The 22,717-nt window shown below is 39.3% G+C and overlaps 1 protein-coding gene across 7 annotated transcripts in view; it reads left to right on the forward strand.

Moving 5' to 3' along the window:
• LTBP1 (latent transforming growth factor beta binding protein 1) overlaps positions 1-22,717 on the forward strand; it is a 151,206-nt gene that overhangs the window by 97,546 nt on the left and 30,943 nt on the right. For all 7 annotated transcript variants that reach the window (XM_061991178.1, XM_061991179.1, XM_061991172.1 and 4 more), the window contains 6 exons: positions 643-765; positions 2,899-3,021; positions 8,389-8,511; positions 11,717-11,842; positions 19,645-19,770; positions 21,941-22,084. In XM_061991178.1, coding sequence (XP_061847162.1) covers positions 643-765; positions 2,899-3,021; positions 8,389-8,511; positions 11,717-11,842; positions 19,645-19,770; positions 21,941-22,084 — 765 coding nt within the window. The remainder of the gene's footprint in view (positions 1-642; positions 766-2,898; positions 3,022-8,388; positions 8,512-11,716; positions 11,843-19,644; positions 19,771-21,940; positions 22,085-22,717) is intronic.

Genomic DNA, 22,717 nt, shown 5'->3' on the forward strand with positions numbered 1-22,717 from the left:
AGGACAGGCTTGTTCCCTTGCACCCATAGGTAAGCCCCAGGTGAACAAGCAGAGGCAGCAGATTCTGACCAGAACACGTTTTAAAAACAGCTTCAGAGAGAACAGGTTCTCGCACAGCTTTGCCAGCGTGAGCTGTGTCTGCTTTTCTGCACTGTTCCTTGTGATAGCAACAGAAAGAATAGTGAGAATGGTTACAAGGTCTTGGCAGCTGCTAGTGCCTTTGTCAAAGGTACATATCATAAGAGTAAATCTGTGTAACCCAAGAATGAATGTGCCAGCACTTGCTAACCTCTTCTATATACTGAAGCTGCTCTGATTTTAGCAACTGTGGGGAAATTACGGGCAAAATAATCTTTTTCGGATAAGGATGATGTGGACACAGTTCATAGCATGACCCCTATTTAAAAACAAAGGAAGAGAAAGGTTTGTGAGCCTGAAGTATATTTGAATGTTTGAGTGAAGAGCAGCTTAAGTTCAAATTCTTTTTTTAAAATCAGAATTACTGCAGAATTGTCAAGGTCAGATATACGGGAAACTGATTATAGCTATGCTTATGGAAAAATTTGAATAAATTCCCAAGCTCAACTGAGAGATGGTTGTACCTAATCTAATCATACACCTATGCTTTCTTTGTATCCACAGATATAGATGAATGTCAATATGGTAATCTCTGTACAAATGGACGTTGTGAAAATACGGAGGGATCTTTCAGATGTATTTGTGGCCAAGGTTTCAAACTCTCTGCATCAGAGGATCAGTGTCAAGGTAGGAAAGAATATGGTTAGAATTTACAAGGTTGCACTTAACCTTCTACATAGTATTTCTCATCTAACAATATTCCTCTTAATGAGAAACATCAAATGTACAACACTGAAGATAAATAACAAAAAAAAATGGAAGTTTGACATTTGTTATAAAGCCAAACAAGAGCACACAATAATGTTTATATTAACAAATTGGAAATCTCTGCAAAATACTTGTAATTTCTGTCATTTTGGAGGTTTAGGGACGGTGACTCTTAATGCCTTGATTGCTTTTCTTGCTATTTTTTTTCTTTCCTTTCATGTGGGTGAGTGGAATCAGAAAGCCCAGGCTGTAGTCTTCTGAAACACAGCAGTGTCAGCTAACACTGAGCTGATACCTGCATTGGTGTCACTGCATTTCAAGATCTAAAGGAGCAAGAGTTTGGATTGTTTCTAGGAACAGTACCTCTACCTCCAGAATGTCAAGGTCTACATTTCTCCACATCTGAAATTCCCATCAGGATGGCTGCAGTGGGAGGAAAATTAGGTCTGAAATTAAAGCAGAGTAGTCTGAGAGGAAATCTAGTGTGTACAGGAGGTATGAAAATCCCTCTCCTTAGGGAGGGATTCGTCTTGAAACCTCTGCCCTAAGCTGAAAATCTGGGAGAATCATAGAATGGTAGGATTGGAAGGGAACTTTAGAGATCATCTAGTCCAACCCCCCTGCAGAAGCAGATTCACCTAGATCAGGTCACATAGGAACATGTCCAGGCAGAAGATCTCTAAACTGTGGAAGCACACAGAAACCTGGACATTTCTTGTCAGATGTTGTTTTTTCTTCTTTTCCCTTCTCCCCTCTCTTCTCTTAGCATCTGAGTATAACATCAAACACATTTGGACATCTGAGTGCTAAAAATAATACAGTAAAACTAAATGGTTGTTCATTTGAATGTGTCAGGAAGTTTGAAACAAAACATCAGTGTAAGTTAAGTGTCTTGACTGAGTTAAATGTGCTGTCCAGGACACATAGCAGACTGGTCTTGGGGAAAGTATGTAGACAACGTTTGACTGCTTCCTCTGAGCCTTTCATGGAAAAGGGCCCTTGCCAAGCTGAGTTGGCATGAGCAGACTGTTCTTCTTAAAGTGCACCTTTCTAAAGTAATAACCTGTATACATATCCCCAGATGCTTCATGCAGCCCCACTGTTTTTGATGATCCTTAAATTCAAAACCTCTGTGGTCCAAGGGGACATTACTCAGGAGATCAGACTCCACAGCCATAACACAGACCTGGAAAACCTCACTGAGTAACTTTCCCCTGTTTGAATGGAGTAGTTTTCAGAAAGACATTCAGCTTTGCCTAAATCCTAGAAGTGACTAAGAACCTACCATATCAATTTAATTACTGTTCCTTAATGACTACTTAATAAATAAGGGAGAGAAAACAGGCTTCCTAGCTCAAACAATACTTGTGCTATGTTCTGAATTCCAAGCACCAATCCCCTCCAGTATTTTTAGTTTTTCACAGGAAAATTGAAGTTTTATGTTCAAGTCCATCTGTTAACCCAGACTGACCCCAGTTTATGAGAATTGAAGCGTTGAGGGATTAGCAGTGGTTGTGGAAGCAAAGAGACATTTCCCCATACTTAGAGGATTAATACTGTTACAACGCAAATATTTAAAGGAGCCTTAAGGTACAGTTTAATAGGGGAACAGCCTGTCAGTGTGCATCTGAAAACCACACCCTGTTCAAAGGTGGTGATCCTGCTGGAAAGTATTTTGTGGCTTTTGCTGACTCACTGGAGTGACTGGCTTGTTACCTTTACCAGATGTAAAAGAAACAAAAGCAGCTCTCAAGCAGCATGTGGGTGTATTTGTGTGTCTGTGTGTACCCCTTTGTGCATTGAGGGATATGTCAGCACTACAGGAGAGAGTGCTGAATGCAGGCACCTCAAGGAAAACATCCAATCTGGAATTTCATGTATTTTTATGCACTATATTATCTGTCTGTATTTGTTAATACGTAAGACCAAGAGAAGCAGTATTGAATACTGACAGTCTGCTTTGCTGGCTTGTTCAGAGCTGGTTATTGCACCATTTGATTGGTAGTTGGCATTTCCAGATGTGTTCTGTTTTCACTGTCTCTCGGGCTACAGATATAGACGAGTGCCAGCACCGAACACTCTGTACAAATGGACGCTGCAGGAACACAGAAGGATCTTTCAGATGTATTTGTAACCAAGGCTACACGTTATCATCAACTAGAGATCAGTGTGAAGGTATGCTTGTGGACTTAAGCTACTAAGTCATTTTTTTTCTATAAGATCTTGAGTGTTTCAGCTAAAGGCACAAAGTCTTTTCAGAATGTGGCAGAAAGATTTGTTATCTTCTCTTTCTTTTCTCTGTACTGTCAGCCATTCAACAGTCCTCACCTACACAGCCACACGTTTAATGAATTCTTAGAAATAGTCGCCATTGTCTTTCCACATACAAGAAATCAGCACATGTGCTTCCAACAGTAAGATTGGAAGAGCATTGACATTATTACCAAAGACATTATTACCAAAGGCAATTAATCCTTTTCAAACCTCCTTGCTCAAATTCTGACACAGAGGTTCTGTGTAACAAAAGTGTCTGTCAGCATACTCTATTCACATGGGAGTCTGCTAAGTTAAAACTTCTCCAGCTGGTTTTGGGAACCTGCAGCCAGCCATTACACATGCACTGGAAGGAAAAAATATGTGGTATAAGATGAGCACTGGGAGGATCTGCTGGAGCTGACAGCTTCCACTCTCTCAGAAGGCAGTCTACATTCTGAGCTTGGACAAACAAAAATAAGAGGTGCAAGATGTAGAGTGAATGTAAGGAAAAATGCTTTCTTATACAAAACAGAAACATTTTATTTTCTCTCAAGGACAGCAATTTAATTTTCAAACAGTTTTTTAAAATAAAGAATTATTTGAAGCTGTTCCCTCTTGTCCATCATTAGCTATACTGCCTGATATGGTACATCTGCTGCATTGCCCACGGTCACCTTGAGCATGTGAGATTACTTACTAGCAAGCTCTAGAAAAAGATTGTACCTCAATTGCTTCCTTATCTCACCCTAGAGGGGGGAAAAAACTTCTCAGTTAAGGTCTCACCATGTGGTATTAACACATGGAAGCTTTCAACTCTCTGGTGTGCTTCCTGGAGCTGCTGATAGCATGGAAAACACAGCTTCATACTGCTGTTCTACCCAATAGTGGTGTGCTGCAGGATTATCTTCCACACAGCACCCTAGGAGGCAGTTCCCACCTTCTCCACCACAGCCATAGATCACAACAGATGCAGAAACACTGCGTCAAGAATCAAAGAAAAAGGTGGTGGAAGGAATTACTGGTACATCCTGCCTCACAAAGGCAGAACAGACCATATAGTGTCATTCCTGGCAGATACTCATCTAACTTGCTCTGAGAAGACTTTGTAAAATGAGATTACAAATGTCTCTCCAAGCAGTCTGTGCCAGTGCTTTGCTGTCCTTGTGTTAAACTCTTTTTTTTTTTTCTCCCAAATGTATGATGGTAATCTTCCATTGTTGCAGTTTAATTTATAACTTCTTACCTTGTCCACCTTAAACAAGAAAAGGTTTGTTCTTGTCTCTGCCTAGCAGAGAGGAAGATGATGAGAGAGTAGGATGCATTTCAAGGTTTTTTGTTTCTTCAGCAAGATGGTTTATTCCTTACAAACCATCAAGCCTGTAGAGAGGGATTTTGAACCAGTAAAAGCTGTTGTCATGTGTAAGTGTATGAAATGCTGAGTTAAACCATCTTGTAGTGAAGAAAAGCAAATGGAATACAGAAATTAATTTCAGTCCATTGTAGATGAGGACCAAATGAATTTCTCTACAAACTGCTTTGGTGCTTTTCACACAGCTCAAGAAGTCATGGTAACCGTTGGCGCTTTCCATCACTATACAATGGCCTGTCGGGACAGGTCCGTGCTTTACCTTCATCTCTTCCTTGATCCTGGTCAAGGGCAACTTTCAAGAAAAAATAACTTTATATGCTCTTAAGGCAAAAGAAGATGAATTGGATCATAGAAAGAAAAGGGTAGAATTGTTCCTTCACTCCTTTGTCTCATTTGTAACAGTGTGTAACCAAATCTACAGCTTCTCCACCTAGTGACAGAGTGGTTAATTTCTGTAGAGACAGTTTTTTCACTAAAGATTTTCATAAATACTACAAGTCCTGCACAAAATCTATTCATCTCTTGAAGAAGAAGAAATTCATCTGCTTTCATTATAGTACTTCAATGTCTTCTGAAGTACAGGATATTCCGGGCTGCTTTTTGCACCTTGGAAGCTCAGTTTGAACAGACTATACTTGTTCTGCTGTCAGTAAGAATGCTTTGTGTAGCTGCTTTACCTGCTATACTTTCATCTTGTTCTTCCTCACCTTGTGATGTAATTATCTTTGGAAGTTCCTTGAGGTATTCAATGCACGTTTAGGGAGCTCAGTTGACTACAGTTTTTAAATCTCACATTCTTTTCATATCATCAGCAGAAGCCCTCAGCCTCACAGCCATGTTCCCATCTTCATGCTCCTGACTGTTAGTTCAGCCAGATATGTGCATGGACTACAGAGCTTCCACAAAGAGAGGAATCACCTTAAGAAGACATCCAATGTTTCTGCACGTGATAGCTTCTGGTTTTTGGATTAGCCAATTTACCTGAGTATTTTCAAACGCTTCACAGAGAAAGCAGGAAAGAAATGACAAAAACTGGGTATAGCACAGCACAGTTGTGTGAAAAGAACAGAGTGGTTCAAGTTCTCTCCAGTTTTCAGACTCAGGTCTGGACATTTGTCACAGCAGAGGATACTCAAAAATATATGGGACTGTGAAGCCGATGTGATTGGAAAATCACTTGAAAGAAATTTGTTTATTTAGTGAGGATTTATTGAATTAAGTTTTCTTTAAAATGTAGCAGCTCAAGAAGCAGTTCACTGGTTTGATCATGATGCACTTGTGCAAAGTTCTAGGTATCTTGCAGAATTTTGCAGAAACATGTGCTCATTTTCAGCTGTACTTTTTGGAGATCTCTTGCCTGATATTTTTATCTGGAAGCCTTTGCACAGTATTTCACTTGTTTAAGTAATTAATGTCATTTGCAAGTAATTCTTTTATGCATTGGTGTAAATGTACTGTATGCATGCTCTGTATGCATCCTTGCACTAAACTCTTCAGAAAATTAAAAGACTGAGGCCTTCACACCTTCTGTTCTATGAAAGCAATAATCCGTGTGTCTGTTCCTACTGTAAATATCTGTATTTCCTGATATCCAAGTCTGAAGAACTTTTCCTTTCTGCAGTACCCACAGAGACTTACTATTACCTGCTTGGAGATTAGTAGCCTGGCAGTACAAGACCATACACAGATGGACTGCACACAACATTCCATCTGTAGATAGAAAAGGCAGTTATTTACTAGCAGTGAGAAGTCTTCAAGATGAATGACCACATGCATATTTGTTTTCTGTCTGCCTTACTCCCTCATTCAGCATCTTGTTCTTGAGATGAAATGACATTAAGACATTCTGGTCTGTGTTTCTCTGAGTACAAATGTAAGCTCTGAAGTGTGAGCACACCTGTGACCTTGACTCAATGGACAGGAAGTATGAATATGTACCAGCTGGACTGACATGTAGACTGTACATCTCAAAGAACTTGGATTACTCTCTGAAGCATAGGAGGCTCTAGTGTTCTCCTAGGAGCCTTCAGAGATTTTGCTAGCCAAAATCATAGAATCATAGAATGTTAGGGTTGGAAGGGACCTTTAGAGAGCATCGAGTCCAACCCCCCTGCAGAAGCAGGTCGACCAATGGCCAAGAAATGCATGTGTGAAGGGTGATAAAAAGCAGTGAGCATCTTAAACATGAGTAATTTTCTATAATTTTTCTGGAGATTCTTGTGCAGCAACCAGTGAAGACTTGTCTTGGAGAAAAGGAGCTTTGCATCCTATATGGAAAATAATGCATTTTGACTGAATTTGGCAGAAGACGCCTTCTCATTGTGAGACTTGGCATTAACTCACCGCAAGGGAGTCATTAATTTTTTGTTCTCATGCTCCTAGTCAAAATTAATTGCCATTTTTAATAAACCACAATTTATTTCTCAGTTGAAAATGCTTATAAACTGTGTGGTTATCAAAAGATCACAATTTTGTCCATATTACATGCAGTTTTATCTGCAATAACATTCATTTATGTAAGAAAGCTATCCCTATTTCTTATTTTTATCAAATAAATCCCAAGGGTAGTTGCACTCTGATATACTTGGGGCTTTCCAGAGATAAGTGTAGAGTTGAGGTCATGTCCTCTTTCTTAATTACAATTGTTATAAATTCTTGCAACACAGGAAAAAGCAACAATTCTAATCTGCTAAAATCTATGTTTAAGAAATCATAATAATCAAAGTCAGTGGAAAAAAGTCTTTGATAACTGTTTTTCAAAGGAAACTATCTGCATTATCAGAGCAATAGACTGAGTGAATTATATGATAGGGTACTGTGGAGGCAGGGGAGATTTTCCTATGCTTCTTTTATTGACTCATTTTCTGTTTGCTTTTAAAACTTAGAGGCATGGTCATTAAATACCTTATGATCTTTAGCTGTAGTGAAACTAAATTGTGTAATATCACTGGAATGTAGGCACTTGCCAGGTTAATCCTGTATCCACAGTAGCTGTGCTCTTGTTTCCTGCCGTGGGCTGCCTTCAAGCCCTTTCAAAGACAACAGGAGGAAAAGACTTTAGGTGGCTTGTGCCAGTGGCTTGTTCTTGAAATATTTTATTTCTTTGTATCTACTTTGTATCCTGAAACTTGTCCTGCTATGTGTCACTCAGCATGTTTATCCCATGGATGTCAAGACACAAGGGCAGACTCTACAGGCCTGAAGCTTGATGCTGCAAATGTGATGAACAGGCAGCCAGGAGCTGCCTGCCCTGCCTCTGGAGCTGGAGTCATGGCTTGGGTGCCACACTGGGCAAAAGCAGCTATCAAATTTCATGACCAAGCTGCTAAGCCAGTGAAATGGCTGTATTGCATCACCTGAACCGTGTCTGCAGTGACCCACCAGCTGTGCTCAGGCTTGCCTGTACTCTGGGGTCATTCAGGTCGGGTCGCTTCTGGCTCAGGGATTGCAGTGGAGTGGTCTAGACATGTCCAAAGATGCATATTGCAAACTACAAATCTGCATTAGTAGGCTTTTTTGTGTATGTGTGTCTGTCTTCTAATTGTACAACTACTTGGATTTCTTATGAATTGCCTTACTATAACACCAGTCACTGTTTCAGTAGGGTAGAAAGAGGTGTAAAGACCTGTTACAGTAGCTTTGGTGAGAGATGCAGATGGCACGTGTTAAACATATTTACTGGGAATAGATGGCACGCAAACTCAAGTTTTAAAGCTCTCTAGATATACCAGAAGTGTGATGATATGATGAAAGGGAAATTAAAAGGACATCTTAATGTGTATTAAATTGGATTTTTCTCACAGGCAAACGGTTTTTAAAGGGCAGCTTCAAGTTGCTGCAGTGGCATTAAAGTATCACTATTAAAAGTTTCGTCAGTTTTTACATCATCTAATAATTCAATTACTTGTCTATTTCAGATATTGATGAATGCCTTCAAGACAGTAATATTTGCCTTAGAGGAAACTGCATGAACACTTACGGCTCTTACAAATGCACTTGTCCAGATGGTTTCCAGCAGATAGCAAATAGGGGATGTCAAGGTATGATGTAGCTATTAAAAAACACCCGTATCATAATTGTAAATGTACAAGTCTGTGAGCATAATTTGCAATAGTCTCAGATCATGTAAAGAAAAAGTCATTTATCATTTGTAGTACTTTCTCACTCTTCTTATTGTTCTGTTTATTGCTGTCTGTAAACACAAGCTGAAAAATTATTTCAAGAGGCTGAAATCTTAGCCTTCATAACTTGAAATACATTCTATATTAGAACTAACAGCAATACAGTGCTGTACTTTTCCAAGTCTTGGAAATGTTTATTTTGAAAGAACCTTCTACATTTGTGAATCAGTGATATAACAGAAGCTGAAGTACAGTTAGCACAAAGTCACATTAGACAGACCTTTCTCACTTCTGAAACACTTGCAATGCTCTGTGGAGGATGAGTGAGGAGGAAGAGGATGTGTTTTCTGAGGCTGAGTCAGCATTGCCAAACCCAGGAAAATACTTCCCAGCTTTTAGTTTTGAACAATCCCAACTCTATGTTGGCACAATAGTCAGGAATGCCTCATGACTCCCTTTTGTCATCCATTTTTGAGACAAGAGTCATTGTGTCCATGTTTTAAATGGATAAATACAACAAAACTGAAAGCACTTAGGAGCCAACTAAAGGACAGACAATATATTTTTAACAGAAAAATGGGAATGAAAATTGGAAGTCACTTAAGAGCAGTACGCTTGAGAAACATCACCAGTACTGAAAAATAACTTACTGTAGAGGGGAGTGAACCTCTTTGAATCTACTTTGGCAGGAGAGTTGGACTAGATATTCTCTAAAGATACCTCCCAACCCCTACCATTGTATGATTCTATGAAACCGCTTGAGAAATAGCCAGATCAGTATCAAAACAGGTGGAAGAAAGAGAGTTAATACAGTGAATGCTAACAAGTTAGAATAGTGAAGAACTGGGGACAGGGAAAGTAAACAAAGGGAGATCTTTGGCTAGTGAAATTAAGCATAGCTAAACTTTTTTTACTGTGTTGACTACCTGGAGAGAATAGAGGCACGGTTAAAAGATACACATAATAGACCACTAGTGCAGAGTGATCTTGATGGCATGTTATACTGGGTATGAGCAAACAGTATACATTTCAATGTTTCCAATTCTATATTGATGAAGGTATCTCAGTCATGCCTGTAGGATAGTGGACTTCATCTTGAGTCCCTGATAAGGATTTTAGTGCAACCTTGTGGCCAGTAGGACTAGTGCACTCCCAGAAGTTTGAAAGCTCAGACTATCCATCAGGAGTAAGCAAGATTTGATTACCTCTATTTTGCAATGATACAGCTGCTCTTGGCACATGGTTGTACACTGACATTCTGCTGGCTACAATTCAAAATTGATGCTGATCAACTGAGGAGACTCAGAGATGAACCCAGAATAGCTGATGGCCTGGAGGAAGAAAGGATTGAATGCTTTTAACCTGTTTATTTTGTTGAAGGAAAGAAAAAAAGAGATTACTTGATCATAGCTTTATTATGTTCAAAGGAAGCCATAATTGAAAGTAGAGAGCTATTTAACTGAAACTGGCAAATTTGTCACAGAATGCAGTGTCTGCAAGTTGAGTCTAGACTAGACTAGAAATTAGGACCATGCGTTTGGTAAGAGTCCAAAACATTAGAAAGTGTGCATTTTGCTCTTTCAGACAAATTATACTCTATTCCCCTAACATTGTTAATCTTGTGTTCCTGTCTTTTAATACATCATTCTACCTTGTGTAATCAGCCAGTTTGGTTTCCAGTTTTTTTCTGGCAGTTTCAAGAAACTGACGGCTTAGTCTTGAGAACAGTGAGTGTCCTGAGACAGTACTGATTCTCACTGCTGATCTCCCACCTTACACAGCTATGAGAGAGCTTCACAAAGTGTGTCATTGGTCTGCACTTACTGTGAATTCAGAGAAAAATGTATACATTTAGCTATATGCAGTAAACTGACTTTTCCCTGTGCACCTCATATAGATAAGGAGTCTTCTTCCTTGGAGGTCTTCAAGACCTGCCTGGACATGTTCCTATGTGACCTGATCTAGGTGGACCTGCTTCTGTAGGGGGGTTGGACTAGATTATCTCTAAAGGTCCCTTCCAACCCCTAGCATTCTATGATAATACCTTTCCCTGAGCTGCCTCTGTTCTTTCCACATAAGTGCCATGAATTCAGGACACTGGCCTTAGGTGGTTTGCACACAGGACAGAATCAGTCTGTATGTACCTAAAGAAAATTCTACATTGAATGTTGTGGATCTTGAAATGATGGCATTGGAATCATAATTTCTCTAGTCTATCAAAATGACTTTGATGCACTTTGTGTGACTGTAACAACAGCCAGAATCTAAGCAACAAAAGACACACTTAAGAATAAGAAATTCTAGTATCTGTGATGATAGGTGAGCAAGTCACATGTGTAAGTTTTGTTTGTAAGTTTGTGTTTGATCTCAACGTGGTACCGAAAACTTTTTCCATAGGTTTTTGTAAAGTGAAATACTAAAGTGTGATTACAATGTGAATGACAATTCATGTGAAAGTGGTACCTCCTGAATGAATGAATGAACACAGTCTTTAAGTTCTGATGGCAGGTATTGTTGTTGAGCCATCAAGTCAGAAAGAAATGTTTGGTTTCAGATTCACAAGTTTGAACGCCAGTGTTTGAAAAATGCTATTTGGTTTGGGGTTTTTTTTTTAAACAAAAGAAAAGGGAATGATGACAGACTCCTATATAGTAACCTTTTGGGACCATTCCCATTCCCCATCAGCAAAAAAGAGCATTTGGCTTTAAATTACAGAAAATCAGCCTACTGGGAAAGATGCAAGCCCAGACCTGCTGGTAACACATGGAGCCAGATGGACAAGTTGACCAGCATGCAGCAATCAAAAAGCAGTGAGATGGAGCCACCTGAGAATTTCATCTCCCTAATGCAAAAGAAATGTTGGCTAGTATGGAGCTTATACTGGTATCTCACAAATCATTCTCATCTGTCCTTCCTCACCACAGAGAGTGACGTAGTGAGAGTATGATGCAGCAGAACATACTGATGCCCATATAGGGTTCAAGAATGATCCCGGAAGATTTGGTTACTCTGGAAAAAGAGCCCCATTTATATAGCTGATGGAAATAAAAGCTACTTTTAAGACTTAGGCTTAATACGAAGGGTATGATGATTTTCAAAGTTATTAATGTCTCTGTGTTTTCAGATATCAATGAATGTGAGAGATCTGACCTCTGCTCACCTCACGGGGAGTGTCTAAACACAGATGGTTCCTACCAGTGCATATGTGAGCAGGGCTTCACTGTGTCTGCAGATGGCCGAACATGTGAAGGTGAGACAAGTTACAGTAATGCATCCCCATTGATTTGCTCTCATTAGCTGGGTGAGAAAAGTAGTCAGTTTAGGTCCCATATCCCAAAACCACAATTAGCTGTGGTCTGCCACCTTTTTTTTTTGTAAATGCACGGTTGTTATGTTACTGATTGAATGACAAGAAGTATAACAGAAGATGTACAAAGTGGGCGACGTAATGGAGTTAATGATTGTTACAAGCTGTGTTTTACTTGATTTCTAATAATTTTTCTATCTTAACATGGTATGGGTTTTTGTGTGTAAATTACATTAGGGAAAAGGAAGGGATACTAACCTAATTATGGCAAAGGGGGGAGTGAATGATATTATTATGTTAAAATATATGAAACCAGTGGATATTTGTAATAATATGAAAATTTATTAACAGATAGAAAATTACTTCTATTTTATACCAAGGGTGGAAAGAATAAATACACATAAAATGCATATAAAGTGAGTTTGGAGCTCAGACTTCTGGTAAATTTCAATGAGTGAGACCTTCCTGCCATAAATGTTTAGGATTATTTAGTTCAAACTTCATTAGCAGCAAACCTGAACTGCTTGAGTATTGCCATTTCTCTGTGAGACAACAGAACATCACTCGGTGAGACTTTTTGGGGTTTTTAAAAAGGTGTCGGTGTAGCATCCATACAACACATGTAACTCCAGTGAGAAGCTGCAGTAAAATGCTGTCTATGATAGAACCCTAGGCATTTTGGAGTGCCAAAGACATATTACTCTTTGTAAAGATATGTAGGTATGTTCGTACAGGTATTTTTCATATGAGGTTGTAAAAGCTGCTCTAGTAATAAGGCTGGTGAGAAACATCAATCAGGAGCCTGGGATTTTGATGTAACTAGGTTTTTTATTTGGGTATACCATGAGAATATATCCCATTGCTAACGTAACAGACACACTTGCTGCTTGGTGCTGCTGCTCTCCTGCACTGAGTTTAAATAAGAGGCTTGTGGTCAGTAGTACCTGGGAGATACGTGGCTTTGTGTAGTCAGTGATGCTGACAGAAAACGGTAATTCTCCTAACTGGCTAAAGACCAGCCATCCTTATTGATGAAAGAGCTCTTCAAGATCAGAAGCCCTGTGGAAAACATTCAGAAAGGGAAAAATCTACATGGTAGTAATTTAATCTACATGGTAGTAATTTATCAGGACGCACACAGAGGAGAAGCACCGTGCAGAAGATGGCTGGGTGTTAAAACCTATGGCTAGTGGACTTCGCATCCAAGAAGGAAGCAAGCTGTTCTCTACCCCAAATTATAGGCCCGTAAATCGTTATGTGATTGGTTTTCATCGGCCAGCTCTGCTCATAGTTCACTTAGGGAGAGTGAAAATGTTCTTCCCTCAGTGGAGGGAACTTCTGCCTCCTGTCATTTACTCTTCTTACTTCTACCAGAGGAAACACAGCATTACAGCATTATTATTTGAGCCGGCATATAACCTGCCATATGGTTAGTAATGTAATATCTAATGAAATGAAATACACTACTGGCTAGAATACTGTTACGCAGATGTAAGGGAATAAGTGCTACATTTAGATATAGCATGATATCAAGCACACTGTCTTTTAATTATTATTGATAACTGAAAAAAAAAAACCTGCCATATTTTTGATGCTTTTTTCTCTCTAAATATTTATTTTGTAGTCACGGCATAAATTGAAAGAAACATTCTCTTACTGACAAGACACAAAGCCTGGTCAAGGAGGCTAGAGAGGGTGAATCTAAATAACTCCAGTGACTCATGGACAAGGCAGTATTTTGTGCTTTCAACTAATGGTGATAATTCCAAAGCATGTTCATGGACTCTTTTGGCTTTTCACCCCGTGTTCAGGAAGGCTATAGTTAAATACCTTCAATTTCTCCACAAAAAAGTAGTAGCAGGTGTTTCACCTCATTGTTGAGCATAGCTAAAAAAGAAAAAGCGTTCAGAGAAGAATGCAGCCTGCTCTTAGAAACCAAACACTTTATTCCAAACCAAAGTTAGAAGAGCACTTATTAGCCTTGTGAAATCAAACTCTCCAAAATTAAAAAAGGCAGAACTGAAGAGGAACACAACTTACAAAAGCAGTGACATCTCATTTTAGGTGATATATCAGAAGCAATGAGCCCCTCTGTCTGGATCTCTGACAGTTAATAAAGCACAGTTCCCAGGGAAGGGTTACTAGCACATACGATGTCGTACAAAGTTCCAGTCTCCATTGGAACTAAAAAGCCAAACTTTTACAAAACAGAAAAAGATGAAATCACAAAGTCTTATTTCCAGGATTGTGAGTGGTTTTGGAACTTTTTAATGAAGAATAAAGCAACAAGTACAAAACCAGTTGAGCATGATTCGCAAGTGATTGCTGGTGTATATGGAATATAGATCAGGCTTTATATTCGGCACTTGGAAAAGTATTTTAATAACTTGGCGAAGCACGGGTACTTCTGCCCTTCTGGAGCAGCAGCTCTCCTTTTCTGTAGCAATTAGTTTCTCCATTCTGTCAATTTAATAAAAAGAATTCTAGAGTTGAAAAAACTCATTTGAATGGAGCACTGATGGCGTAAGTGTCAAGATTTGTAATGATGTCAGCTTCATGTGAAAAGGTAAGGCTAAACAACAGGAATGTATGACATTGCAGGTAGTGAGAAAGGATGTGGCCTTCAGCCATAGGAGCTACTGTTCATTACACTAGGTGCCTCTGTGAAGTTACTTCTAGTTAAATGAGTGAGAATAACTGTTTATACCATCAGAGAAAGAATCTGAGGAAATTTTGCTGGATTCAGATGCCTTTCTGTACCTGGGGAGTAGATTTTCCATATCTCCAGACTGGTTTTCTACAAGTTTGACTCTTTTTTTTTTAAAGTCAGAAACAACAATAACCTTAAACATTTAGGAACGCCATGTGGTTCAGTTCTGGTATGGTGTTCTTATAGCCATTGGCCAAAGTAAACTGAACAGCTGTGGAGACTGTGTCTTCTTCCAAAGCGTAGACAAACTGTTGTTGTAGTGGTGACTTTCCATTGCTGCCTAGGCCCAGACTCCCTGAACTTGGAGCATTCCCTAGTTCCCTGTCGAGTTCTCTGGGGTTCCTGTAAAGGCAGCATTTTACCCAGTTGGCTGCTAGTCAACACTGTTGGCAAAAACTCAAGTTAAAGGTTCTCTTGTTGCTCAAGTCAATACCGTGTCCCAAGCAGCACTTCTGTCTCCATATTCAATCCCCTATGTCTCTCAGTGGCTCTCTCAATTTGCCTTCTTTCTGCTCCAAGCCCCAAGCTTCACTGCCTGCCTCAACAGGCCCTCCAAAAAAAGTTATACGTCCCACCAGAGCTTTCTGACCTCTGCTACTTCTTTTCCTCTCACTTCTTTATCCTGTCTGAATGTTTTGGATGCATTCTTGGAGCATCCACTTATCAAAGAACAAATTAACAAATCTGTACATAAGGATGCCACATTGTCCATCATTTAAGATGACTGCATATCCAAGAAGTTTGAAAAAAGGAGGGATCTTATTAATATTTACAAATACCTAAAGGGTGGGTGTCAGGAGGTTTGGACATCTCCTTTTTCAATGGTATCTAGCAACAGGATAAAGGGTAATGGGACGAAGCTGGAACATAAAAGGTTCCGTTTAAACATAAGAACATAAGAACAGCACAGGCTGCCCAGGGAGGATGTGGAATCTCCATCCTTGGAGGTCTTCAAAACCTGCCTGGACATGTTCCCGTGCAACCTAATCTAGGTGGACCTGTTTCTGCAGGGGGCTGGTCTAGATGGTCTCTAAAGATCCCTTCCAACCCCTACCATTCTATGATTCTATGAAAATTGGTGAAACAAAGAGCAGAGCTGTGAACAATGCATAATTGTTACCTCTGCCACCAAACATATTTTAAGAAAGTCGATACTTGCTGTAACAGCACATCACAACCATAACACTGCCCATATATATATAGCAAGAGAAGGCAGCTTTAAGAAAAGTGTATGGTAAATCTAGGACTCCTTTTTGGGAGTATTATCTGTTACGTGGATTAAATGTTATGCAATAGACAACTTCACACCTTCACCAAATCTCTGATTTAATTACTGAAGTAAGAGAGGTCAGGTTTCTGTCTAACAAGTATGTATTTCCAGAGGTGTGCACTGGGAGCTACCTTCCTCTTTCATAATGAAGGATCACAGACTTTACCAACCTTCTCATATTTGCTGATAAAAATGTTTTAGAGCATCAGCTACTTCTTTGGATGCTGACTAGAGAAGTAAGAACACAAAGGGAGAAATAAGAATCTCTTTCTTGCCCACATCATCACAATACTGGAATGACCATCCAGCCTTATTGTCTCTAGACAGCCAGTGTCTTTATTCAAATGTTCTTTTTTGCTGATTTTCTCGAGACAGTTAATTTTATGTGTGGGTATTATGGGCAGCCCTGGAGGTCTCAGAATCAGAGCTCTGTCCGGAACTGTCCTAGGATTTGGTTCTTCTTCCAGACAGTTTGCAACATAAGCAGATTTCAGTGAGATTTAAATATCACACCTGAGGTTAAGCATGCCTTCATCTTGTTCAGGTTGGCAGAAACAGGATCGCAGTGTTGAGCTGAATAGGAGTGTGCTTGAGCACACACATGTTCTGCCTTTCTTGACATCCTGATGATGTTAGATCAAAGGAGTTTTGATGAAAGCAGGCAGCACTGAGTCATGGATCCTAAAGCAGGTTGTAATTACAGAGAACTGCTTTAGTCACTGTACAGACATAGGATGTATTAGTTTCATATTTAGTTTTTCCCCTTGCTTTGTCTCCATGTTGCAAGGGAGCCACCGATTACAAGCCTCATGCTTTACAGGGTGATTAAAGAAACAAATGCCCTGTCCGGCTGTAAAACAGGAGCCCTTTGAGTGAGCTGTCTAGACAAGGAAAAATATTTGGTGCTTGGACCTTCTCTGTAATTTCCCATATACTGAAATATCTAGTCCTGTTCAGACTGTGTACTTCTTAAAAGCAAAACTCTGTCTTCTGTGGGTATTTTATATACTAAATTACAACACTTGCTACAATCACAAGTTTTGTTTCTGCAGCTTTTTAGGCAATGACCTGAGTTCACCCTTGAAGAACAGCTGCGTTCCCCTATCTGTTTAACTTAGCTAGTAAGTCAGACGTACTAAAATCCCCAGTCGTAGTCTCGTCTGTGTAGGCTTTTAATAGAGTAACTGTCCTGTGGCTCAAGAACTTTTGTTATTAAACTATAGTTGGCCACTGAAAATGCAGACGCTGCGTGACTGTCTGCTGTCTTAAATTCCTGACTGTCAATCCACCATTGTTTACTCACTTTTAGTTCCTTTTCTTAGCAGGGTTTTCTGAATAAGAGATAGAATATTCAGAAACTCTCATGATCGCATGAGACTGAAGATTAAAATAAGATATGTTATGCAGGTGTAGGATACAGCAGCAAGAGAGAGGGGCCAGAAAAACACAACTGTAAAGGATGTATGTCTTCTTCCTCTCAGTAACTCCTAATACATCTTCTTATAATTCTGGTCATTATGGTGACTGGAAAAGGAAAGGGTATGAAAGGTAATGTTTGAGCTTTCATCTTTGACGATGTCTTTAGCACAGATATGTTGCTTACTTTTCTTGCTGAACTAGGGAGAGTTTGTGATAGATTTCAGTAAGTTCAGCATGCAGAAACCACCAAATTGTCATATTCAGTTCCTTGAGAATAGGCATACTAGCCATTGTATTGTTTGCCAAATACAAATAACACTTTCTAAGATAAATTCCTTTGACATTTTTCATTTGTTTAATAAATCAAGATATAAAGACCAGTAAAACCTTTGTTGACAAAGCCAAAAAGCCAAATAAATGATTGTGACAGTTCCATCTGCAAGTACTTTTATAATTACAAGTTACACTCTTGTATATCTCCTAGAATTCAGTGTATGTAGAAAAGAGTTTTTTGCATTAATTTTGTATTTTAGCTGAAGGTTGTTAACCAGTGGATCTGTTCAGTAGGAGAAGAGGTGAGTTTTCCTTCACTTAAACATCGTAAAATGAATTAGATGCCTTTCTGAAAACAATGTTATAATTACACAATTTACTCAATTGACACAGAAATTGCCAGAGACAAGAGGTTGTGGATAGTCTGTTCTGGTTTTCAAGACCTCAAAAAAGCCTCTTCCTGAGGCAGACAAAAGCAGGTATGGGTAAATTTGAGCACTTGAGGAGCAAGAGGGCAGCCCAACAGGTGACCTATGTGGACGGTAATGATGTGCTGCACAAATTTGGATGGGTTGGGGAGCTGGGATCATGTGGTTCAAAGAACAAGAATCCCCTTTCAGCCAAGCCTAAGACACAATTTTAAAATGTCCTTGCTCAGTGAGCACTGTCAGGAGAAGAACAAGGTGCATCTTTGCTGACTTTTGTAGATCTTTGTTAGACATAGCTGTGAAGAGCTGGAGGACTAGGCAGGACTACGTTTGCACCCGACTCTCCTTTCAGAAAGACACCAAGCAACAGTGCTGCTCATTTCTTCAGAGAAGCCCTTTCTCTCTTGCAGTGCAGGATTCAGCCACACCAGCTCTTTAGTTCAGCGATTAGCTAAGGCCTTCACTGGAGGTAGATTGATGGTAGGCTCGGTCACATGAAGGTCTGCTCTAATGTGCAGAGTTAAGAAGTTAATCTACCTAGGTAGATTAAAAGTGAATCACTTTAGTCATCATTTTAAATTTAATTACCCCTGAGGCACAGTGGAGAAGATAATTCCAAGCTGACAGCAACCTTACTTCATAGTCATAATGGTTTCTAGGAAAGAAATACAGCAGTAATTTTTCTGCTTCAGCATGGAGAGGAATTAAGAAGGCAGAAGGTACTAATCCTGGTGTCCTGGCTGGTCCCCAGTCTCAGTTAATGTTCTTCTTCCTGAAAAACACACTGACATCTTTAATGACCACAGATGGTCAGGGCCTTGGGTTTAGGTCTTACTTTGAGTGAAACAAAAAATAATACATTCCTCACACTTGTAATACGCTTAAAAAATAAACCACTTTAATACACTTAAAAAACAAACCACTTCTGCCACAAACAGCTCTGCTTCATCATAGTTTGATGGGTGGCTGAGTCAAAGCCCAGGCTTGTTCATGCAAGTGACTCTTTCTTGTAAGGCCAGCAAACCACAACCGGGAACTACAAAGGAAAGGGCCAGCACAGTAAGCATGCAGGCATTGTAATTGCTTTTGCTACCTGGCTAAGATTATTCAGATGTGCAAACTATAGGATGAAAGCCAGATGGGTCAGTCCACAGATATTTACCGCTTACACAAACACTGTGAGATTTACTTCTGTGCTGAGAGACGGAACAAGATCTGTGCAGCACATACCCTCGACCTTCTCTTGTAGGCAAAGGGGGTTCAGCTTCACACATGATGTTGGCAACACTGACAGAATCTGTACATCAGTCAGAGAGACACTCATGTTTAAGCTATGTCTTACTCTGTGTTACGTAGCATCATGCCATTATTAGCGGGTTGGGTGAAACAGATAGGAGATAGTTGACCCAAAAGCATTGCCTGACGTATTTCTTGCAAATTTAACACTGGAACAATTTCTTAAATGGTACATATGCTTACATTAAACTTGTGTGTCTTGTCCTTTGTGTTTTTCTTACCAATGTGTAGAGGAACATCACTGCATCTGTTTGCAAAAATGGTGCATCTGTTGATTTTCTGTGCTTTTCATCAATGTCAGCCTGTGACTGTCACGTGGCCTGTCTAATGGTAGAACTCTCCTTTTCAGATGTTGATGAATGTGCAAACGGCACAATATGTGGCAGTCATGGGTTCTGTGAAAATATGGATGGCTCCTACCGCTGCCTCTGTTACCAGGGGTATCAGGACCCACAGGATGGGCGAGGGTGTACAGGTGAGATCTCAAGTGCAAATACTCATTCCTGCAAGGTTTTTAGGGAGCAGAAAGCATCAGATGAGAAAAAAGCCTTTCTTCACAAGAACATTTTTGCTTTCCATCACTTTTTCTTAAAGTTGTACCACTTATTAGTAAAATAAGGTTGAGCTGCACTTTACTTGCTGAACTTTGTGCCAGATGGAATATTGACTCACTATCCGTTTAATGAGAAGCCGTTATTAGGATTGGATGGAAACCAGCAGCAAATAAGCAGAGCCACCTATGTCTGTTAAATAAAACCAAGAAAGCCCACTATTTCTGCACGTTGGGACCATTCACAATTAAAAATCATAATGGATTGAATTTAATACTTTAGCCTATTTAAATGCAACATCTGTTTTCTCACTTAACTGAGTAACCAGAACTCTGTGCTACCCCCTACAGGAAGTAACGTTGAGCATGTGGTAGAGCCAGGCTGCATTAGATGGCACATCTCCCTAGGGACAGCCTATCTGAACAGATTTTAATGTTGGCTTCCAGCTCCAGGAATGACGCCTATTGCTGTGAGAAGATGTGAGATTTTTCTGTAGATGTGCAAATACTGCACATTTCTCTTGAGAGAGAACCATCTGAGACAACACAAGTTTCTAATATGAAATTAATACCAGATCAAGGAAAGGTATTCGTTAGCAGTTTCATGAAGCCAGACTTGGAATGAAACACATTTACCAGGAATAGAGACCTAAATGGAATACTAAACAGAGAAGAAGAGTTAGAAGCTTTACAGAAGTGTTTGTATGTGTTTTCTGCTATATTAGATAGTTTTGTTATTGAATTTTTTTGTGCTGTTTGACGCATACTTTGCAACATACCAATGAATATTTTTTGATAAAGTGAGTTTTCAGAGATGAAAACAAATGAAGCAAAGAAAGGGAAAAAAAAAGAAAGTAAAAGCTGTTGTGAAACTAAATTTAATTTTCAGTTGCCTGTGAGGTGATTCTGCACCGTAACATAATATGTTTGGGGTTTTTTTCTTGTATACACTATACAAAATAAAATACTTTTACATATTTTCATGCCAATCATCTACCACAACAATTTTAAGAAAAGGTAAGTCTCTTTAGTTTCTGACCAGGCAACGTTCCCTATAGAAGGCATACTCCTTATTACAGGAATGCAGAAAAAATCTTCAGTACATTTTAAAAGTGCTGAGCAAACTGTAAGGTAAAATGCATATTTATATAAAAATACACAAAAAACAGCAGTCAGTTATATGACTAGATTTAAGAGGTTGAAAGGATAAAACATTACCTCACAAGTTAGATTTTCAACCACTCAATTATAGAAATTTCTGAATTGTGATCCATATTCAGGTTCTGTCATTAGTAGACAAAATAGATTTTCAAATGCCAACTTTAGCAACTGGAACGATAATAAAGTTAAATGATTGTGATGGTCTTTGGCAACCCTTGTTTAAACAGCAGACAATTCTCCCATCAATCAGAAAAGCGTTTCAGGGTGGACTAGTTAGCAGGTATATGGTATCCAACTTAAAAACATGTGAGATTTTGAGTTGAGAGGAAGTTTGCAGTGTTTGACAGGGGCTTCCTTAGTGACCTGGACATAACCTGTGTGAGCTCCAGAGCAGCCTGTGGGGCTGTATGTACGAGGGACTGGGCAATTGTCTGTTCAGTGGATGTTCATAAGAAAAATGAGATTTTGAGGAGACAAGGGAATCCTCTTTTCATAGTACAGTCTGAATCACACACTTGTTTTGCTCTGTGTGTTCAGTGGAATTTTGATAATAAAGAAAGTTAAGAAAACATATGAAATGAGATTGAATCTTAAATCCCAAGAAATTAATACAAAGGAAAGCAAATATTTAAAAATGAGAAAGGAACACAAAAAAAAACGAACCTGAAAAAACTGAAAGCCAATGTTCAGGTCTGTAAGCAGCACCTAATGAGCACCAGTAGTATATAAACTGTACTGTGGCTTTCAGGGACTCTCATTTCAAAGGACTGACTGCTTGTTTATGAGTCCCCTTAGGTATTAGCAAGTTTTTAATCCTTCCCCAGAGATCACATCTGTAATCTGGCAGACAATATTGGCACGGATACAGCAGATAAAAGAGCAGACTGTCAGTAATGGGCCTGAATTGATTTATGTTTTGAACTTTTTTCCCCAGATGTGAATGAATGTGAAATGCTGAGTGGAGTATGTGGTGAAGCCCTCTGTGAAAATGTTGATGGTTCTTTCCTGTGCCTGTGCTCTGATGAAAACCAGGAGTATGATCCGATGACCGGACAGTGTCGCTTCCGTACCTCCCCAGGTAAAATGCTAGCACATTTTGGCATGATTTCCACTGCATATCTAACCAATAGACAGGTAAAGTTGGTTTAAATGCAGGTGTTGCTTTTAACTATCACAAAAAAATTCAAAACTTTGTCTTCTTGAAAGTATGTACATGAGAAGAGGCATTTTTAGCATGGAATATGTTATCAGTGAATCATTAGCAGTGAAAATCGATCAGAAACACCTTCTAAATTTCATACATCAACAGACTTGGCAGTAATAATGAACAGTTACAGTAACTAAGAGTGAACAACCTCTTGTTTGCTGTGTTTCATTGTTACAACAGCAAAATGTGATATGGAATCATGTCTATGGCCTGAGGGATTTTACTTTTTGTTCAGTTTTATACAAACATCCACTACTACACTTGGATAATGTTTAAGAGAGCATATGATTAAGAACAAAATTTGCAAAGAGCGGTATCCTCTGAGCATTGTCTAATACTAACATAAGTCCTCAGAAAAGGTAGTTAGGAAGGCAAAAAAAAACAAACCACCAAGTTATGGTCAGTCTCTTTGAGTGCCTTGTTGAATGTCTTCCTTCTACTCCATCTTTTGTCTTGTTTCCCCTAGTAGTCCATTGTACTGGACTTGTAGTGATCTTTTATTAT

This window comes from Colius striatus, chromosome 2 (assembly GCF_028858725.1).
Source record: "Colius striatus isolate bColStr4 chromosome 2, bColStr4.1.hap1, whole genome shotgun sequence".
NCBI lineage: Eukaryota > Metazoa > Chordata > Aves > Coliiformes > Coliidae > Colius > Colius striatus.